The sequence below is a fragment of the Neophocaena asiaeorientalis genome, unplaced genomic scaffold (assembly GCF_003031525.2).
Source record: "Neophocaena asiaeorientalis asiaeorientalis breed wild unplaced genomic scaffold, Neophocaena_asiaeorientalis_V1.1 scaffold86, whole genome shotgun sequence".
NCBI classification, from domain to species: Eukaryota; Metazoa; Chordata; class Mammalia; order Artiodactyla; family Phocoenidae; genus Neophocaena; species Neophocaena asiaeorientalis.
In genome coordinates, this window is record NW_020175039.1 from 5,593,784 (window position 1) to 5,616,484 (window position 22,701).

At 42.6% G+C, this 22,701-nt stretch overlaps 1 protein-coding gene across 2 annotated transcripts in view; it reads right to left on the reverse strand.

Annotated features, from left to right (window-relative positions):
• The window catches only part of CYP27A1 (cytochrome P450 family 27 subfamily A member 1), a 39,446-nt gene extending 17,205 nt beyond the window's left edge, over nucleotides 1-22,241 (reverse strand). Inside the window, exon 1 of one of the 2 annotated variants that reach the window (XM_024763277.1) lies at nucleotides 21,870-22,241. In XM_024763277.1, the coding sequence (XP_024619045.1) occupies nucleotides 21,870-22,241 (372 nt within the window). Of the gene's footprint in view, nucleotides 1-21,327 lie in introns of both variants that reach the window. The other variant, XM_024763278.1, reaches the window with a different exon arrangement.
• Nucleotides 22,242-22,701: the final 460 nt, after the last annotated feature.

A 22,701-nucleotide genomic window follows, 5' to 3' on the forward strand; every position in this document is an offset into this window, starting at 1 on the left:
TTTACAATAACCAGGACATGGAAGCAACCTAAGTGTCCATCAACAGATGAATGGATAAAGAAGACGTGGTGCATATACACAATGGAATATTACTCAGCCATAAAAAGAAACAAAATTGAGTTATTTGTAGTGAGGTGGATGGACCTAGAGTCTGTCATACAGAGTGAAGTAAGTCAGAAAGAGAAAAACAAGTACCATATGCTAACACATATATATGGAATCTAAGAAAAAAAAAAAGGTCATGAAGTACCTAGGGGTAAGACGGGAATAAAGACACAGACCTACTAGAGCATGGACTTGAGGTTATGGGGAGGGGGAAGGGTAAGCTGTGACAAAGTGAGAGAGTGGCATGGACATATATACACTACCAAACGTAAAATAGATAGCTAGTGGGAAGCAGCCACATAGCACAGGGAGATCAGCTAGGTGGTTTGTGACCACCTAGAGGGGTGGGATAGGGAGGGTGGGAGGGAGGGAGATGCAAGAGGGAAGAGATATGGGAATATAGGTATATGTATAACTGATTCACTTTGTTATAAAGCAGAAACTAACACACCATTGTAAAGCAATTATACTCCAATAAAGATGTTAAAAAAAAAGAATGTGAATAGACAATCTACACAATGAAAGAAAATATTAGCAAATCATACATCTGATGAGGGTTTAATATCCAGAGTATATAAAGAACTCTTTAAAAACTCAACAAGAAGACAATCCAATTTTCAAATGATCAAATGATTTGACATTTCTCCAAAGAAGATATATAAATAGCCAGTATGGGCATGAAAAGATGCTCAACATCATTGGTCACTAAGGAATGAAAATCAAAAGTACAATAAGATAGCATTTCACACCCACTAGGATGACTTAAATCCAAAAAACTGAAAATAACAACTTGTTGGCGAGAAACAACCTGTGTGAAGAAATTGAAACCCTTGGGCATTGCTGATGGGAAAGCAGAAATGTTGCAGCTGCTGTGGAAAACCATTTGTCAAGTTCCCAAAAAGTTAAACACAGAATTACCATATGATCCAGCAATTCCACTCCTAGGTATATACCCAAAAGAAATGAAAACATATGCCACACAGAGACTTGCACAGGAATGTTTAGAGCAGCATTACTCACAGTTGTCAAAAGGTGGAAAGAACCCAAATGGCATCAACTGATGAATGGATAAGCAAATTGTGGTATATGCATACAATGGAATAGTATTCAGCCATAAAAAGAACAAAGTGTGATACACACTAAAACTTGGATGAACCTTGAAAACATACAGTAAGTGAAAGAAGCCAGACACAAAAGGTCATATATTGTATGATTCCATTTATATGATATATTGAATAGGCAGATCCATAAAGATGGAAAGCAGATTAATGACTACCAAGGGGTGACAGGAGAGGGGAATGAGGAGTAACTAATGACAGGGTGTTTTTCTGGGGTATTGAAAAAGTTTTGAAACTAGAGAGAAGTAGTAGTTTTATAACATTAATAATACACTAAATGCTGCTGAATTGTGCACTTTAAAATGTTTCACTGAGGGAATTCCCTGGTGGTCCAGTGGTTAGGCCTCCACGCTTCCACTGTAGGGGGCACAGGTTCGATCCCTGGTCAGGGAACTAAGATCCCGCATGCCACAAGGTGCGGCCAAATAAATTAAATAAAATGGTTCATTGTATTATAGTTTGTGAATTTCCCCTAAAAAAAGGCCTAGAAGAAGTCTGTGATATTTAAAGCCTCCAGAGCCTCAGCAAGAAGCCTGCTATGAACAAAAGATGGGCCCCCTCAGAAAAGAGAGAACAGAAAGGGAGTGAGGGAGGTTCCCCTGAGCTGGTTCTTCTGTGGTTCCATGCTTCCTCTCTTGTAGATCAAGAAGAGGACCAGACCAACCTTTCCTTTGCCTTGCCAGCTCCTAACCCAGGATTAGAGATCAAGCTTTAAGGGGTGTTTACTCATTTGTTCATTTGCTCTGGGAAGAACACACTGGCAGAGTCTCTCTTTTTTTAGAAATGGGAATGCCCTCCATTGCACAAAACTGTTGCCCTTGTAACTTTTCTGGAGGACAGTTTGGCAGCCGATACATATCAAAGGCCTGAGCGAAATCATTTACCACAACAATTCCATTTTAAGAGATTTATTTTAGGGAACTAATTCAGGATGCGCATGATATTTAGTGATAGATGTATTTATCAAATCTTTATACATACAAAAATCTGAATATGTAACAATAAGCTTCAGTATATTCTAGTGTAGCCATACAGTGGAACACTATTCAGACATTAAAAATTGTTAACGAAGTGACTATTGTAGAAAGATGTTCATATTTATCTTTTAGTAAAAGGCAGGTTATAAAAGAGAGTATATGATATGCTTTCATTTAAAAAATATGTATGTGGATGACACATGGGGGAAGTATGGAAGCCTATTCACCAAGGACAAGCAAGCAGGGATAATGCTTACCTACCCCCAAGAGCATGTGTGTATTTATGTATTCATTTCACAAATGCTTAGTAACAGCTATGTGTGCGAGGCACTGTAACATGTACAGAGTGTTGGGATTGTGGAAGATTTGGATTTTCTTCTTTTTGTGTCTTTCTGATTTCTCTCCAGTAAACATGTATTACTTCCGCAAATTATTTCAACTAGGTTGAAATGACGTTCTCTTAAATGTGTTATGTAATCACAAATAATTAGCAAGCAACTCGTATTTATGTGATTTTTTTTTTTTTTTTTAGAACAAGAGTCATTTTTATAGGAAAAAAAGTGCCTGTCTCGTTGTCACGGGTTTTTATCTCAAGTCAGTCATCCACATCTGGCGGTTTCAGTTGAGAGCTCAGGGACTGCCTGGCAGGAGATTTTGTCCCAGTTCCAGACCCAGCACAACGGGCTCTGTCACTTTGTTGGGTAATAGCTGGGTGGTGGCATGCTCCTGACCTTGCATGTATCCACAGACACAAAGGCTTGAACCCGATATCAACTGAAAAAAAATGCACAACCTAAAAGCTGAGAATTATGCTTTATTCGGCAAACTTTCTGAGGACTTAAGCCCAGGAGGCAGACTCTCAGCTACCTCTGAGGGACAGCTCCAAAGAGGTGAGGGAGGAGCCAGGATACGTAGCAGTCTGCAACAAAAACCAGGTAGTCGGAACATCAAAAGCTTACTGTTATTAAAGAGAACCGGACATCTCAAGTTAATGAATTTAGTGCTTTCCTAGGTATGCAAGAATCTGGGCTCAGTGAAATAATTCCTCTGATATGCACCTTAGCTATCTAGGGCCAGTATCCTGTTCTTTACCATCCTGAATTCCCTCACAGTGGGCCGCTGGGGGCAGCCCCATTGGCCGATGGCTTGATGACCACAACACCCTGTGTCAACTGATACGGCAGGAGACATTTTTCGTCCACACCAGCCTTCCCTGAGTCTTCAGGGCTGAATGCCCTTCGATCCTCTCGGCACAGGAATGGAGGTCTACACAGAGCTGCCACGGGGCTACCTCCCTCCCTATGTTTCCTATGTCCCCTGATAGGCATAAGTCCCTGTGTCCTGAGACAGTTTCCCCTCGCCTCTGGGTTCTGACCCATGTGGCCGTTCTGTCCGCCCTCCTTATAAAAGAGTTGCAGAATATAAAACCTCCTCACTGCAACATAGAAGGGGCTGCTCTGAGGCCACCTCCCACTCACCTCCCTAGCTCATCTGGGAGGCTGTCAGGAGACAGTTTCTTATCACTGCCCCGGTTTTGCAGAGGGGTGGGCAGAAAGCCCACACAGAAAAGAGCTGCAGAATATAAAACTCCTTAGCTACAGTCTAGAAGGGTCTCCTCAGCAACAGGGTACCCTGCAACTCGCAGCACAGTCAACTGATTGAAAGAGTTTCGGGGTTGTCCTTCGAGGGTGTGGCACAGCATCACAGGGAGCTGGCGCCTTTGCCTCTCTCATCCTTTCACTATGTGAGCAATAAAATGTCTAAATCTAAAAATGGCTGTTATAGCTTTACTGATTGAATCAGTCAGGCCTTAGCCTTGCCTCGTCTTGTATGTGTGAGCTCGACATCTTCTCATCAGTTAAACAAGGGAATTATACTACTAATTGATTCCAGAGGTGCTCTGTGGCTAGCCTATATGTTAAGGTAGTTAACACAAAGCAGCTCCGGGCAACCATTACCCAAATTCTAGGTATAGTGCCTAGAACACACTAATCCACCTCCAGGGCAAGGTGTGGTAACCTGGGTGTGCAGACAGGCTGGGGCGTGGAGGGGATGGAGAGCTGAAATCCTATGCAATATGCTGTGCATATACACAAATTTCTGCTGCAGAGAAGTGCCATAGCTTTCAGATTTTCAAAGGTGGGGGACCTAAACAAATTTAGGAAACACAGCTGTAGGTTATGATAAAGATTTTTCTCCTTTACCAAATTCTAGTCAGGCTCCTCAGCACTCTTCTCAACGAAGCCCCAACATTGGCCATTTTTTTGTTGTTGTTTTATAGTCTGTACTTAGTTTCAGAACATGTTTTTTTTTTAACATCTTTATTGGAGTATAATTGTTTTACAATGGTGTGTTAGTTTCTGCTTTATAACAAAGTGAATCAGCTATACATATACATATATCCCCATATCTCCTCCCTCTTGCATCTCCCTCCCACCCTCCCTATCCCATCCCTCTAGTTGGTCATAAAGCAACGAGCTGATCTCTCTTTGCTATGCGGCTGCTTCCCACTAGCTATCTATTTTACATTTGGTAGTGTATATATGTCCATGCCACTCTCTCACTTCATCCCAGCTTAACCTTCCCCCTCCCAGTGTCTTCAAGTCCATTCTCTACGTCTGTGTCTTTAATTCCTGTCCTGCCTCGAGGTTCTTCAGAACCATGTTTTTTTTTTTTTTAGATTCCATATATATGTGTTAGCATATGGTATTTGTTTTTCTCTTTCTGACTTACTTCACTCTGTATGACAGACTCTAGGTCCATCCACCTCATTACAAATAACTCAATTTCGTTTCTTTTTATGGCTGAGTAATATTCCATTGTATATAACATTGGCCTTTAAAGACTTGAACACACTAACATAGTTTCTAACAGCTCAAAGTCACAACCCTAGAGTGACCTTCATCCCTAGGATGAAACCCTCCTTAAAGTGCCTACTTGAGAAAACTCAAGGCTGCCAAGGAGTGTCCTGTTTGTTCCAGCCATCGTCTGAAGATAGAGCCCCTGTCTCCCAGTCTCCATGGAAGGGTGCTTATCGATAAGATAAGCACCAGTTAGCAAACCCAAATGAGTTTCACATGGACCAACCCCCACCCCAATTCCTGCTTTTTGTCATTTTTCACTTTCCTGACTCTTTTCAGGCCCCTGCCATCCCACACCCCACTCCCTCACTCTCCCTTTAAAACGCCAGTCACCTCTGCACAAATTGGAAAGGCAATAATCTCTTTCCCCTACTGTCAGTAGTTCCTGAATCTGTTTTCACCACTTTAATGCCCAACTGTGCTTATCTTTGACAGTTGTGTGGACCTTAAGAACTCAAAATATAACACTGAGCCAAAAAGTGGAAACAATGCAAATATCATCAGCAGATGGATGGATGAACAAAGTGGGGTATATCCTTATGATGCAATATTATTCATCCATTAAAAAGGAATAAAGTACTGACATATGTACAACATGGATGAACCTTGAAAGCATCATGCTAATAAAAGAAGCCTTTCACAATAGATTACATATTGAATGAGTCCATTTATATGAAATGTCCATAACAGGCAAATCCATAGAGACAGAAAGTAGATTAGTGATTGCCAGGGACTGATGAGGGAATGGGGAGCAGGGAGCTCCTGCCAAAGAGTATGAGGTTTCTTTCTGGGGTGATTAAAATATTCTAAAATTGATGTGGTGATGGTTGCACAACTCTGTGAATATACTAAAAGCCACTTAATTGTTCAATGGGTGAGCTGTATGGCATGTGATTATATCTCAATAAAGTTGTTACAAGAAAAAAAAACATTATAATCATCTAAAATCTCCCCTCAAAAAAATTGATACTGCATTGCAATGTTTTATTCTCCTACTTAGAGGGCTGTTTGGTTTACTGATAGTGGGTTCCTTAAGAAGGCTCTCAGCACAGAAAAACAACACTAAAACAGCAAGTAAATAGTCCTGAGGACAAAAGTGAACTCACAAATACCAAGTACTGTTTTGCCAGTGTCAACAAACCTGGCACGAAAAGCTGGCAGCCATCAGGTGGATAAACAGAAGGCGAGATGTAACTTCAAGCACAGGCCTCTCTTTTGCCTACACTGACGAGTGCCAGAAAGAAGGCATCATTCAGGGTCAAAGGTGACGAGGAATCCAGCTGGCACAGCCATGACTCAGTGCTGTCCAAGTGTCAAGAGGAGTTTAGCCCCAACCCCCTCAACAAGTGGAATTCATATTTCCAAGTGACAGAGGGTGCTAAATAACTAACAGCATTCCCAAGTTCTGCTTGCTCTGAACCTTGTCTTGAATACTTTTCTCTAAGATCAGACCAAGCCAGAGGCACCATTTGAACTCATGATGAGCAGAATTACTTGTATTTTTATTATGAAGATTTTAATGTGGATAATTAAAGAAAATAACATTATAAACACTCATGTACACTTATGTGTACCCTCCCTCCAGAATGTGTACACTTATGTACCCTCCCTCCAGAATTAAGAACTGTTAATATTTGTCATATTTGCTTCAAATCTTTTTAAAAAATGAAAACATTTCATAAAATAGATAGCTAGTGGGAAGCAGCCGCATAGCACAGGGGGATCAGCTCAGTGCTTTGTGACCACCTAGAGGGGTGGGATAAGGAGCGTGGGTGGGAGATGCAAGAGGGAAGGGATATGGGGATATATGTATATATATAGCTGATTCACTTTGTTATAATGCAGAAATTAATACATCATTGTAAATCAATTATACTCCAATAAAGATGTTAAAAGAAAATACGTCAACAAAAAAAAAAGGAAAGAAAAGAAAACATTTCAGATTCAAAGTCCTCTTCTTATCTTTCCCTTTGCCCTCCCTCCCCAGAGCAACCACTATCTTGAATTTGAAATGTGCTCTTTCTGTCAATATTTATATAATTTTACTGCATCACAATGATAGCCCATATTATTTTCATGTGGTTGTTAATTTATGGAAATAGTATTCTACAGTACATATAATTCTATACTCAACTTTGGTTCTGAGTTCTAATTTTTTTATTGAAGTATAGTTGATTTACACTGTTCTGTTAGTTTCTGGTGTACAGCAAAGTGATTCAGTATTATATAATAACTCAGATTCTTTTCTCATATAGGTTATCACAAGATACTGAATATAGTTCCCTGTGCTACACAGTAGGTCCTTGCTGTTTACCCATTTTATATATAGTAGTGTATATCTGTTAATCCCAAACTTCTAATTTATCCCTCCCCCTGCCAAGTTCTATACTGAGATATAAAAAGTTTGTGCGTTCATTATGACTACTGCATAGTGTTCCATTGTATGAATATGTCACAATCTATTTATCCTGCTGATGGGCATTTAACATGTTTCTGAATTTTTGGTTTTACAAACAAAGCTGCAAAAAACTGTTTTGTGCATGTGTGCAGCCATTACTTCAACATTTATAAAAATGTCTGCTTTTATGCAAGACAGAAGCACTGTCATAAAGTTACAAAGATATGTACCAGATAGGTGGACAGTAGGAATTTTCCTCTGATTTTGTACCAGAGAGAAACAATGGGCTGAGGGTAGAGGTAGATCTAAGGGTAATCCAAGAAAAGGCCTTGCCTGGGATGCCCTCAGAGAGGCTGTTAGGAAAACAGAAGCGGCACCCCCAACCTGCACCCCTCACACACCCAGAGGCAAACCTCAGTAAGCTGTGCACCTTTGCCTGCAAGCTGGGATGGTCTGGACTGGAACAATGAGAGTATTCAAGAACAAGGAGGAGATGACCAGCAATGGACGCAGAGCTAAAAAGAGGATGCAGATGCAGAAGTGGACATCAAAAGTAAGGACCCAGAGCCAAACAGGGGTATAAGAGGAAAGGCCATCAGAAGATCTCAAAATATTATGCTGGACCAGGAAGCACTAGGTCAGCCATGCTTTATCTCTTGCTCTCCATTCTTTTGTTGTTGTTTTTAAAATTGTAAAATGCAATATATATGTACACTGTTAAAATGCAAAGGATACAAAAAGACCCAAAAGATGGTGAACTATGCCTGGGCAGGATGAAGCCAGAGGAAACTCTGGTGGAGGTCCATAGCAGTCTTTCAATATAAAGTAAGTCTTGGGATATCCCTGGTGGCACAGTGGTTAAGAATCCACCTGCCAATGAAGGGGACACCTGCCAATGAAGGGGTTTGAGCTCTGGTCCAGGAAGATCCCACATGCCGCAGAGCAACTAAGCCCATGTGCCACAACTACTGAGCCTGCATTCTAGAGCCTGCGAGCCACAACTGCTGAAGCCCACGTGGCTAGAGCCCGTGCTCTGCAACAAGAGAAGCCACTGCAATGAGAAGCCTGTGCACCGCAACGAAGAGTAGACCCCGCTCACCACAACTAGAGAAAGCCTGCATGCTGCAATGAAGACCCAAAGCAGCCATAAATAAATAAATAAATAAATGTATTAAAAAAAAAAAGTAAGTCTTCCTCCTAACTCTCATCTCCAGACTCCTAGATCCCTACAGAGAGGCAATCATCATTACCAATTTCTTGTGTGTCCTCCCAGGGATATTTTATGCACATACAAATATATATATATATATACGAATATACCCCTCATACTTTTTATCCACAAATGATGGCATATTATATAGTTTTGCACCTTACTTTCCTCCCATCTCTTACCAAGCAATTCATATTAATACACATAGATCTGCCCCTTTTATTTATTTATTTGTTTATCATTATTATTTTTTTTGTGTGTGGTATGCAGGCCTCTCACTGCTGTGGCCTCTCCCGCTGTGGAGCACAGGCTCCGGAAGCACAGGCTCAGCAGCCATGGCCCACGGGCCCAGCCACTCCGCGGCATGTGGGATCCTCCCGGACCGGGGCACGAACCCGTGTCCCCTGCATCGGCAGGCGGACTCCCAACCACTGTGCCACCAGGGAAGCCCTGCCCCTTTTATTTTTAATGGTTGTGTAAAATTCCACTGTATGCATGTACTGTAATTTATTTAATTAGTTCCCTACTGGGATATGTAAGTCATTCTAACGTTTCCCAATCAGAAATATTGCTGTCTTGAAAAATGTGTAATATTTCTTGGACCACAAATTTTATCTGTAAGATAAAAATTCTGGCAGTGCATTTGCTAAGTTGGTATGACTCACACTTTATACCTTAATACCTAGTTTCAAATTTCCCATCCCTGAGGCTTTAAAGCGCTACATTAGATCCCACCAGAGTCTCAAGGACAGTCTATAAACATCTGCCAGATGAGACTGAAAAACACTCAAGCAAGTCAAGGTAACTGGAGGATAATCTCTGGAAGGCTTGATGGTAACATAAGTACTGGGAAAGAAAATCCATCTGATCAATGGTATTAGCCAAACTGAAGAAAGAATGTGTTAACAGGATGGGAGTGGCCATTACAAAACCCAGAAGAAGGAGCCAAAGAGCAAAAATAGGCAGCATTTATCTCTGAAGAGAGAGAGATACTTAATCTAATGGACAGGCACCAGAGAAGCACATTCAACCAGGTTTCTTTCTCCAAGGCCTAGATGAAATTTTTTTTCCATACAATTCTACTGCTTTAGTTCTGGGGTCCCTGCACACCAAGCGGTCCACTAATGTAGTTACTAATTTCTCTCCCTAGGTATGTGGATTCTAGGAAGAAGTTAGGTGTATTAAAGAAGGCCACATATTTTTTGACATCTCTCCCATTAATAGGTCAGGTCTACATCTTCTTCTCTAGAATCTGCGTGGGCTCTGTAACTGTTTTGATGTGTAGAATACAGCAGGAATGATGCTATGCCAGTTTCCAGAACCAGGCTTTAAGAAACTGGCAACTTCCACTTTCTGTCTCTTGGAATATTCACTCTGGGGGAAACCAGGACCCTGTAAGAAGTCTGACTATGCAGAGACTCCCATGCTGTGAGGAAGCCCAGGTTAGCCATGTGGTGAAAGAAATAGCCATTCTGGCCAAACCAGCCCAGGCATCCAACATGAAATTGAAGAAGCCATCTTGGAAATTCCAGCCCCAGGAGATGTGACATGGAGAAAAGCTAAGGAAGCCAGCCAAAAACCAGACCTGAGGCCTAAACATATGGCCCCACTTGAGCCATCCCAGCCATCTTCAGCCACTCAAACTAAAGCCCCACTCCACTGTGAAGCAGAGATAAGCCATTTTTGATGTGCACCGCACAAATTCCTGACTCACAAAATCATGAGTATAACAAAATGTTGTTTTAAGCCATTATGTTTTGGGATAATTTGTTAGGCAGGAATAACTAGAATAGGGGGCTTCTATGTGATGGGGTATAAGATCCCTGGGAGGGCTAACTTTTGTAAATAAATACTCCAATCCACAATTTGTTTCTGTGTGTTTGGCCAATATGGGTCAGTTCCCAATAGTCTACCCATGCTGAATGAACTGACAGAATTTAGTTTCTGAACCTAGAAAGCTAAGACCTGATGGGCCAACTTGATCAATCTGCCCACCTCCCTCACTGTCTCTTTTTCACTCTATCTTATGTCAAACAACTCAGATCAGGGAGCTGAGAAGAATCTCACAAAGAAGTTTACCACTAGATGTAGCTACTGCTCAGTACCACTCATAGCCCTTTGATTGGTACATGAAATGTATTCATTCATCAAACATTATCAAGAACCTCCCCTGTACCCAGAACTGTGCCTGGTGCTGGGGGACATAGAGCTGGAAAAAGCATAGGCCCTCAGAGGTTCACAGCCCAATCTCTAAGTTATATTAACAGGTAATGGTAAGAAACATGTGCCCTTAAATATGTGACAGACTTAAAGGGAGAAATAGATAACAATATAATAATAGTAGGAGACTTTAATACCCCACTTCATCATCCACACAGAAAATCAATACAGAAACATTGGCCTTAAATAACACATTAAACCAGATGAACCTAACAGACATATACAGAATATTGTACCCAAAAGCAACAGAATACATTCTTTTCAAGCACACATGGAACATTCTCCAGGATACATCAAATGTTAGGCCACAAAACAAAACTTAATAAATTTAAGAAGACTGAAATCCAATCAGGCATCTTTTCCCACACAATTGTAGGAAACTAGAAATCAACTGCAAGGACTTCCCTGGTGGCGCAGTGGTTAAGAATCCACCCGCCAATGCAGGGGACAAAGGTTTGAGCCTTGGTCCGGGAAGATCCCACATGCCATGGAGCAACTAAGCCCGTGCACCACAACTACTGAGCCTGCGCTCTAGAGCCCACGAGCCACAACTACTGAGCCCGCGTGCCACAACTACTGAAGCCCGTGCACCTAGAGCCCGTGCTCTGCAACAAGAGAAGCCACCGTAATGAGAAGCCCGTGCACTGCAATGAAGAGTAGCCCCTGCTTGCTGCAACCAGAGAAAGCCCGTGCGCAGCAACAGAGATCCAATGCAGCCAGAAATAATTTAATTAATTAATTAATTAATTTTAAAAAAGAGAAATAAACTGCAAGAAGAAATCTGGAAAATTCACAGATATGTGGAGATTAAACAACATGTGATGGGGTATAAGATTCCCCCATGCTGTGAGGAAGCCCAGGTTAGCCATGTGGTGAAAGAAATAGCCATTCTGGCCAAACCAGCCCAGGCATCCAACATGCAATTGAAGAAGCCATCCTGGAAATGAACAACCACTAGGTCAAAAGAGAAATTTTAAAAAATACTAAAGATGAATGAAAATGGAAAACATAACATAGCAAAACTTAAAGTGAGGGGTGCCTAGGAAAGGAGGCTGGGGCCTCGAACATCTGCTTGAGGAATTTAAAGCTGATTCCCTAGGACCTGTAGGGATTCCTGAGCAGGGGAGCAATTAATCAAACATACTTTTAGGGGCACTGACATGGCAGTGTGCATGGATAGATTGTCAGGGCAGATCAAGCAGTAAGGGAGACCAAGCAGGAGGGAACACCCAGACACCACCCCTTCCCAGAGTCCCTATGGGGCTGCTCATGCTGCCAGCCGAGCTGCAGACAAGCACGGAGGCCGACCTGGTGGTGGAGCTGCTGGAGCTGCTGGAGCTGGAAGCGATATCCTCTGCGCTGGGCAGAACAAAGCCCACCAGGTTCAGAAGTTCACGGATCATCTGGCCTTTGATGCTGATGTCCAGTGGAGGGTGGAAATGGAGGCTTCAGAGAAAGGATGCAAAGAATGGCAAAAGCCAAAACTTATGGGAAGCAGCAAAAGTAGTTCCAAGAAGGAAGTTCACAGCAATAAATGCCTACATTAAGAAATAAGAAAGATTTAAAAAAATAAAGAAAGAGAGAGAGAGAAAGATCTCAAATAACCTAACTTTACACCTCAAGGAACTAGAAAAAGGAGGACAAATTAACCTCAAAGTTAGTAGAAGGAACCATAAACAAGACAAAAAAAGAACCCTCAGAATGGGAGAAAATATTTGCAAATGAAGCAACTGACAAAGGATTAATCTCCCAAATAAACAAGCAGCTCATGCAGCTCAATATCAAGAAAACAAACACCCCAATCAAAAAATGGCTGGGGGCTTCCCTGGTGGCACAGTGGTTGAGAGTCCGCCTGCCGTTGCAGGGGACGCGGGACAAATGCTGGAGAGGGTATGGAGAAAAGGGAACCCTCTTACACTGTTGGTGGGAATGTAAATTCATACCGCCACTATGGAGAACAGTATGGAGCTTCCTTAAAAAACTAAAAATAGAACTACCATATGACCCAGCAATCCTACTACTGGGCATATACCCAGAGAAAACCATAATTCAAATTGACACATGCACTCCAATGTTCATTGCAGCACTATTTACAATAGCCAGGACATGGGAGCAACCTAAATGCCCATCAACAGAGGAATGGATAAAGAAGATATGGTACATATATACAATGGAATATTACTCAGCCACAAAAAGGAGTGAAATTGGGTCATTTGCAGAGACGTGGACGGACCTAGAGTCTGTCATACAGAGTGGAGTAAGTCAGAAAGAGAAAAACAAATATCGTATATTAATGCATATATGTGGACTCTAGAAAAATAGTATAGATAATTTTATTTGCAAAGCAGAAAGACGGACACAGAGGTAGAGAACAAAAGTATGGATACCAAGGGGGAAAGGGCTGGGGGATGAATTAGGAGATTGGGATTGACAAATATACACTATTGATACTATGTATAAAATAGATAACTAGTGAGAACATACTGTTTAGCACAGCGAACTCTACTCAATGCTGTGTGGTGACCTAAATGAGAAGGAAATCCAAAAAGGAGGGGATATATGTATATGTATAGCTGATTCACTTTGCTGTACAGCAGAAACTAACACAGCATTGTAAAACAACTATACTCCAATAAAAATTAATTTAAAAAGTTAGTAGAAGGAAGGAAATAACAAAGATCTGAGCAGAAATAAATCAGAGACTAAAAAGACAATAGAAAAGATCACTGAAACTAAGAGATGGCTTTTTAAAAAGCTAAACAAAATAAACAAACCTTTAGCTAGACTCACCAAGAAAAAAAGAGGACTCAGGTAAATAAAATCGGAAATGAAAGAAGAGACATTACAACTGATAGCACAGAAACACAAAGGATCACAAGAGACTACTGTGAACAATTATATGCCAACAAATTGAACAACCTAGAAGAAATGGATAAATCCCTAGAAACATACATTGTACCAAGACTGAAGCATGAAGAAACAGAAAATCTGAGCAGATCAATTATTAGTATAAAGACTGAATCAGTCACCAAAACCTCCTAACAAACAAAAGTCAAAGACCAGATGGCTTCACTGGTGAATTCTACCAAATATTTTAAAGAAGAATTAATACTAAACTTTCTCAAACTCTTCCAAAAAAAAAAAAAAAGAAGGGGAGGGGACAATTCCAAACCCATTTTATGAGGCTGGAATTTCCCTAATACTAAAACCAGACAAGGACAAGTACAAGAAAAGAAAATACAGGCCCATATCCCTGATGAACATAAATGAAAAAACTCTTCAATAAAATATTAGCAAACCAAATTCAACAATACATAAAAAACAACAAACAAACAAAAAAAACATTCATCATGATCAAGAGGGATTCATTCCAGGGATGAAAGGATGGTTCAACAACCGCAAATCAATCAATGTAATACAACATATAACAAAATGAAGGATAAAAATCATAAGATCATCTCAATAGATGCAGAAGCAGCATTTGACAAAATTCCACATCGATTTATGATAAAAACTCTCATAAAACTGGGTATAGGGGCTTCCCTGGTGGTGCAGTGGTTAAGAATCCACCTGCTAATGCAAGGGTCATGGGTTCGAGCCCTGGTCCAGGAAGGTCCCACATGCTGTGGAGCAACTAAGCCCATGTGCCACAACTACTGAGCCTGCGCTCTAGAGCCCACAAGCCACAACTACTGAAGCCCACGAACCTAGAGCCCATGCTCTGCAACAAGAGAAGCCACCACAATGAGAAGCCTGCACACTGCAACAAAGAGTAGCCCCTGCTCACTGCAACTAGAGAAAGCCCGTGTGCAGCAACAAAGACCCAATGCAGCCATAAATTAATTAATTAATTTTAAAAAAACTGGTTATAGAGAGAATGAACCATATATGACAAGCCCATAGCTAACATCATAGTCAATGCTGAAAAGCTGAAGGCTTTTCCTGTAAGATCAGGAAAAAGACAAGGATGGCCACACTTGCCACTTTTATTCAACATAGTATCGGAAGTCCTAGACAGAGCAATTAGGCCAGGAAAAAAAAAAAAAGCATCCAAATCAGAAAAGAAGAGGTAAAACTATCACTACCTGCAGATGACATGATACTATATATCAAAAACCCTAAAGACTCCACCAAAACAACTGTTAGAACTAATAAATGAATTCAGTAAACTTACAGGATACAAAATCAAAAAATCAGTTTATTTCTATTCACTAATAACAAACTATCAGAAAGAGAAATTAAGAAAACACTCCCATTTATGACTGTATCAAAAAGAATAAAATGCCCAGGAATAAATTTAACCAAAGAGGTAAAAGACCTGTACACTGAAAACCATGACATTGAGGAAAGAAATTAAAGACACAAATAAATGGGAAGATACTCCATGCTCATGGATGGGAAGAATTACTATTGTTAAAATGTCCATACTACCCAAAGCAATCTACAGATTCAATGCAATTCCTACTAAAATTCCAATGGCATTTTTCACAGAAATAAATAAACAATCCTAAAATTTGTATGGAACTGCAAATGACTCTGAATAGCCAAAGCAATCTTGAGGAAGGAGAACAAAGCTGGAGGCATCATGTTTCCTGATTTCAATCTATATTACAAAGTTATAGTAATCTAAACAGTATGTTATTGGCATAAACACACACATATAGATCAGTGGAACAGAATAGAAAGCTCAGAAATAAACCCACACATACATGGTAAATTAATTTATGACAAGGGAGCAAAGAATATATAATGGAGAAAGGACAGCCTCTTCAATAAATGGTGCTGGGAAAACTGAATAGCCACATGCAAAAGAATGAAATTGGATTACTATCTTACAACATACACAAAAATTAACTCAAAATGGATTAGACTTGAACTTAAGACCTGAAACCATAAAAACCCCAAAAGAAAACATAGGTGGTAAGCTCCTTGACAGCAGTCTTGATGATGATTTTTTGAATTTGACACCAAAAGCAAAGGTAACAAAAGCAAAAATAAACAAGCAGGACTACGTTAAACTAAATAGCTTCTGCACAGCAAAGGAGGCCATCAACAAAATGAAAAGATAACCTACCAAATGGGAGTAAATATTTGTAAGTCATATATCTGATAAGGGTTAATATCCAAAATATATGAAGAACTCATATAACTCAATAGCAAAACAAACAAAATCCAATTAAAATATAGGCAGAGGATCTGATGTGACATTTTTCCAGAGACAACATACAGGTGGCCAGCAGGTAAATGAAAAGGTACTCAACATCACTAGTCACCAGGGAAATGCAAATCAAAACTGCAATGAGATATCACCTTGCACCGTTAGAATGGCTAAAAGACAAAAAAATAAGAGTTGGCAAGGATGTAGAGAAAAGGGAACCCTCATGCACTGTTGGTGGGAGTGTAAATTGGTGCAGCTACTATGGAAAACAGTATGGCGGTTTCTTAAACAATTAAAAATAGCACTACCATATGATCCCACAGTCCCACTTCTGAGTATTTATCCAAAGAAAATGAAAACACTAAACTCAAAAAGATAAATGGACCCCCATGCTCCCTGCAGCAGAATTTACAATAGCCAAGACATGGAAGCATGGAAGCAACCTAAGCGTCCATCAATGGATGAATGTATAAAGAAAATGCGACGTGCGCACGCACACACCCAGAAATATTATTCAGCTACGAAAAGGAAGGAAATCCTGCCATTTACAACAACATGGATGGACCCTGAGGGAATTATGCTAAGTGAAATAAGTCAGACAGAGAAAAACAAACACTGAATGATCTCATGTGTATGTGGAATCTAAAAATTAAACAAACCAAAACAAAACTCATACATATGAACTGATTGGTGGTTGCCAGAGGTGGGCATGGAAGGAGGGCAAAATGCATGAAGGTGGTCAAAAAGTACAAACTTCCAGTTATAAAATAAATAAGTGGGCGTTACAAGATTACATCCTGGGATGTGATGCACAGCATGGTGACTATAACAACACTGTATTGTATATTTGGAAGTTACTAAAAGAGTAAATCTTAAAAGTTCTCATCACAAGAAAAAAAATTTTGCAACTATATATAAAAAAAAGAAACATGAAATGACAAATATGTACAGGAAGCATTAGGGAGACACAGGAGGGGTCACCAACCCAGGTAGTCCACAATGAGAGCTACAGAATAGACAGCTGATCTCATCATTCTCAGGGTCAACATCTTTGAAAGATATCAGTTTGTTACATAAATTTACATATAAATTTAACATATGTTCACATTTCACTTTCTCAGCACTCTTGTCATTATTTTAGTTAGAAAAGAGAAAGGAACTGGCATTTATGGACTAGCAAGGCTTTCACATGTCCCAATTCCCACTCCAACCCCTTGAAGTCCTACAATGCTTCCCTAAGCTGATTTTATTAATTTTATGAGTGATACGCCGTTTTGGACAACTGAGAGTGCAGGAGACATTATGGTCAGCTGCCCTTATATCATTTCCTGTCCTCTTCCTTGTGCAGCAGGCGCCTGTTTAGGTGGCAGGGCCCCCAACCCCAGCTTTAGGAGTAAGCCTGCATGAGTCTAAGCTAGAGTACACCTATGGCCACTATGATGGATTCAGGAATGGGCAATTAATCCAAGCCAGTTAACTAAGTTCTGTGAGACAGCAGAGCCAAGAGAACTGCAGAACAGAACTGTGGCTTTGATGGTCTCGTGAATCACTAGAGCAAACTATACCTGAAGGGCACACAACTATTAGACTTTTCCATTATAGGAACCAATAAAGCTGCTTTATAGTTTAAGCTGGTGAGAGTGGCAACCAAATGGATTTGAACTGATACAAAGTGGGTCACTGGAAGCATCCTCTTTCTCAATAGGGGTATTAACTGGCTTTTATAGATGTGCAGCACTCTGCTGTTTACTAACTCACACCAGCCACATGTAGTGGGAAGGGCTAATATATTTCCCATGGAGCAGCCCAGGTTCATGTGATTCCAGATCTCTGGGATACAAAGGCTGGAGCCAGGAGGCTCTGCAAAATTCTAGTCTGGCCTCTCCTTTAAAAGTCCACACAGGGGGACTTCCCTGGAGGCGAAGTGGTTAAAAATCCTCCTGCCAGTGCAGGAGACACGGGTTCGAGCCCTGGTTCGGGAAGATCCCACGTGCCGCAGAGCAACTAAGCCCATGTGCCACAACTACTGAGCCCACATGCTACAACTACTGAAGCCCACAGGCCTAGAGCCCATGCTCCACAACAAAAGACACCACAATGAGAAGCCCGCACACCGCAACGAAGAGTAGCCCCCACTCGCCACAACTAGAGAAAGCCAGAGCGCAGCAACGAAGACCCAGTGCAGCCAAAAATAAATTAATTAAAAATAAATAAATAAAAGGCCAAACAGGGACTTCCCTGGTAGTCCAATGGTTAGGACTCCGTGCTCCCAATGCAGGGGGCCCGGGTTCCATCCCTAGTCAGGGAACTAGATCTCACATGCCACAACTAAAAGAGCCCACATGCCGCAACTAAAAAGATCCTGTACTCCGCAATGAAGATCCCCACGAAGATCCCATGATCCTGTGTGCTGCAGCTAAGACCCAGCACAGCCAAATAAATATTTTTTAAAAATGAAAAATAAATAAATGGACACACACTCCTGGCTTTCTCCTCCTTCCCCCTCCACTTCCTAGGGCAGTCGAGAATTTCTTGGTAGTTACCACTGCAGACATAGTCCTGAGCAAAACTTCCCAATAAACTTTCCCTGGAAAATGGTGAGAAATCCTTAGTCCCCACCCTTGGGGCACTGGGCTGCTCACATTTCTAGAGGTTAAATCAAGAAGGGGAAGCTTTCAGGACTCTGGTTTCTTGGCTTACTTGGTTTCTTGGAGCTGAGCACACAGGGAATAATTTTTTTTAACCATCTCCGAGTGCCTAGTGACCTGCCCACCATGCCTCAGAAACATGAACCCAACAGAGAAGACCCTAGGGGAGATGGCAGCAGCCCAGGCAGGTGCAGAGAAACTGTGTTCAGTCTGGACCTTCAAACCCTCACAGTCATTTTCTCCCTCATCATTAACTCCCAGCCCAACTTTCCCTGGGGGGTGGCTCAGATAATGCCATACCCTTTGTCACCCGAGGCCCTCTCTGCCTCTCCTGTCCAATCCATCCTACTGTACACACCATAACCTGGACAGACTCCCTTGGAGGCCATCTTCACCCCATGCCTGCTCAATAGCTCACCATGGCTCCTCAGAAGAACCAGGGCCCTTAGTCTGGCCTTCAGTATCCTCCTCAAAGGCCTGTTGTATCCCAAGTCCCCACAGCTCCTGCCCAGCACAGCCACCTGGTGACCAGTCTGTTCATCAGCCCAGCCCAAGGCCTGTCTACTCCTGTCAATCACTGACAACCACACATGTGCCTGGATGGCATGCTCGAATCAAAGGTCCCACTCCCTCCCCAGCCCTGGACTGGCTTCTCCTCCCAGGGCACTCAGCTTTCTTTCTGAAATTAGCTGTTTGCTGATTTGTATACTCCCTTGTTACCCCTCTTCCCCAAAGAAGCATTTAAGCCCCATGAGGGTATTGGCCACATCTCACTGAAGCTCAGCTCTTGGAAAAATGCCTAGGGCAGAGTGGGTGCGTTAATATTTGTTAATAGTCATCAGAAAGACAAATTCCACGTGAATCTCTTCGGTTCACTTCCTAAAACCTCTCCAACTTAACCAACATTGGATTTTCCAGTCTCTGTCCATTGACAGTGGGCGATCCATCCATCCCTGCCTCATATCAGTGTTCCACTGGATAAAACCTTCTTACTGGACATTGATTTCTTAATAACAAAAATGTACTTTTTCCTTAATGTCTATGATTTTGCTTTCACTCTCTGAGCAATGACATCTTTTTCTCCATTAAGGGGAAATTTACCCTGCAAATCGCCAAACCTCTGTAATCCTCCAGAAGCCATTTCCTCTGGAAGAAGTCTGTGGTAGCCGATATCACCATAGATATCACCACAGATAAATAGCGGTTCTATAACATCTGGCAGCTTATACACTTGCATGTGCTATTCTATTACCAAGACAGCTCCCTTCTCTCCCAACCTCTGTCCACTTTATTTTTTTTAATGTTTGAAATATTAATTTTATTAAGAAAGCATTTGATAGTTGTATTAGATCATATAATCAATCACTTCATTTTTAAATGATGTGGCCTGAGGATACAATTAAAATATGGACTTTTCGGGCTTCCCTGGTGGCGCAGTGGTTGAGAGTCCACCTGCCGATGCAGGGGACACGGGTTCGTGCCCCGGTCCAGGAAGATCCCACATGCCGCGGAGCGGCTGGGCCCGTGAGCCATGGCCACTGAGCCTGCGTGTCCGGAACCTGTGCTCTGCAACGGGAGAGGCCACACAGTGAGAGGCCCGCGTACCGAAAAAAAAAAAAAAAATATATATATATGGACTTTTCTTTGATTCAACAAATATTTGAACATCTACAAGTGCCAGGCTTGGAGATTCAGGCCAAACAGGAGGACCCCTGCTCTCACAGGGCTTACATTCCTGCAAGAGGGCAATATTAAAGAAATGTTTATATTACTTATAAACATATAACACAGGGGCTTCCCTGGTGGCACAGTGGTTGAGAATCTGCCTGCCAATGCAGGGGACAGGGGTTCGAGCCCTGGTTCGGGAAGATTCCCACGTGCCGTGGAGCAACTAAGCCCATGCGTCACAACTGCTGAGCCTGCGCTCTAAAGCCCACGAGCCACAACTACTGAAGCCTGCGCGCCTAGAGCCCGTGCTCCGCAACAAGAGAAGCCACCGCAATGAGAAGCCCGCGCACCGCAAAGAAGAGTAGCCCCCACTCGCCGCAACCAGAGAAAGCCTGCGTACAACAACGAAGACCCAGAGCAGCCAAAAATAAATAAATTAAAAATTAATAAAATTTAAAAAACATATAACACAGAGGAAGTGACAGAGAAAGAAGATGGTGCTTTACAGGAGCACTTTAACAGGTGTCTAACCCAGCCCAGGGAAATCACAGAGACAAAAACAAGTGTTTAAGTAGAAGGGTGAAGACAACAGTTCAGGCAGAGGGAACCTCCTAGACCCTAAGGTGGGGACTTTCTAGACTTAAGGAATTGGAAGAAGTCTAGAATGGGTGGAGTACCCAGTGTGAAAAGAGGAGTCAAGGAGATGAGACTGAATCTCAACCTCTGTCCACTTTAAACCTAGCCTCCCAAATCACCTCTAGTCCAGTGCCCTCCTGCTTCATACCACCCCTTGACCTGTTCATTTCAGTTCATAGCCCCTACAGATTCCCAAGGTATGACCACAGCCCCACTCGGTCCCGAGCTAAACGTGTCCTTCACTTTTTGTCCAACGTCTCCCCATCCCCAACTTCTCTGTCCGGGTGCGCACCACATCCCCTGGTCGCGAGGCCCCCAGCTCGGTTACCTGGAGCTGGTGCAAGTGCAGAACGTAGCCTTGCACCAACAGCTGGAATAAGAGACGCAGCCGCCCTGGCCCTGAAAGCTCCTCTAGGCTCCGCAGCCTCCGATCGCCAGGCCCGGTTCCGGGAGCCCCGGCTGCCTGGGCCGCAGGGAGGGCGCTGGGGATCGCGGCCTTGGCTCTGGCCCCGTGGGAGCCGAGGCCAGGGAGAGCCACCCGCGTCCCCAGCAGCGCCCACCGCAGCCTGGCGCAGCCCAGCGTACCCATACGATTCATGGCTCGCGCCGCCACGCCTTTGGATCGCGAATGCAGAGCGCCTGGAACTTGCCCAGAGACAAAACAGCAGGGGCGGGTTCAAGGGTAACGGGAGCGCAGGGCGGGCCGGACGAAGGTTGACCAGGCCCCTTACTGCTCACTTTTCCTTGCGGTCTTCAGTCCCTCCAAATAGGACCTAAGGGACTCGCAGAAGTCACCCTTTCCAACTGTAAGCCTCCAGGCTCGGGGAGGGGCCGGACAACGCCAAAGCAGAATATGCACGGGGGACTTACGGGAGACCCACAGAGCGCTGACGATGGCCGCCTCTTCCGCGACTCCCCCACCTCGCACTTCCGCGAACTCTCGAGGAGAACTTGAAGCTCGCTTGGTCTCAATTCCCGGCAGGAGTGCGCCAAAGTTCTCGGCAGCCCGGGAGCCTTCCAAGACGGGGAGGCCGGTTCGCCATCCCAGAGCGCCACCGTCTCAGCTGTCCTCACTTCCCGGAGGGACCAGGAACCGGCTGTTGAGATTAAACCGGCCGCTGTCTTTTCCTGATAGCCTCCAGTGTTGATCCCGGAGTCTGAGGGCTGAGCGAGGAAAGAGCAAAAAATCCCCCTGTGCAGAAAAGCAAAGAGCAAAAAACCCGACCCTGTCTCCAGGGTCATCTGATTCCTGGAGGGAGGAAGCCAAACAAACAAATTTAAATATTAGGGTTTTTAAAAATGCAGTTCTACCCCTCTCCCTCCCCACCACCCACATACTCCCTGGTCTGCTGAGGCAGGATTTCTCAAACTGCAGGTTGAGACCAGATTAAGTGAATGTGACCAAAACTATCTTTTAATAAGATGGAAAAGAACAAAATAGTACAGAAAATTTTGCAAGAAGGAAAAGTATTATTTCATGAATTCTTTGTTTCATATATGTATATTCAAAGTACAAGTTTCAAAAAGTTAAAAACATGACTCATACACGAGCTCAAAGCTTATTCAACCCATTAGAGGTAGAACCAGCAGAATGATAAAGCTTTTTCTAAGACCATTTGAAGAATTGGTTATTTACAGGCAGCCAGAGGCAGAAAAGGCATGTTAAGTTCAAGGGGCAACAATTAGACTGACAGCTGATGTA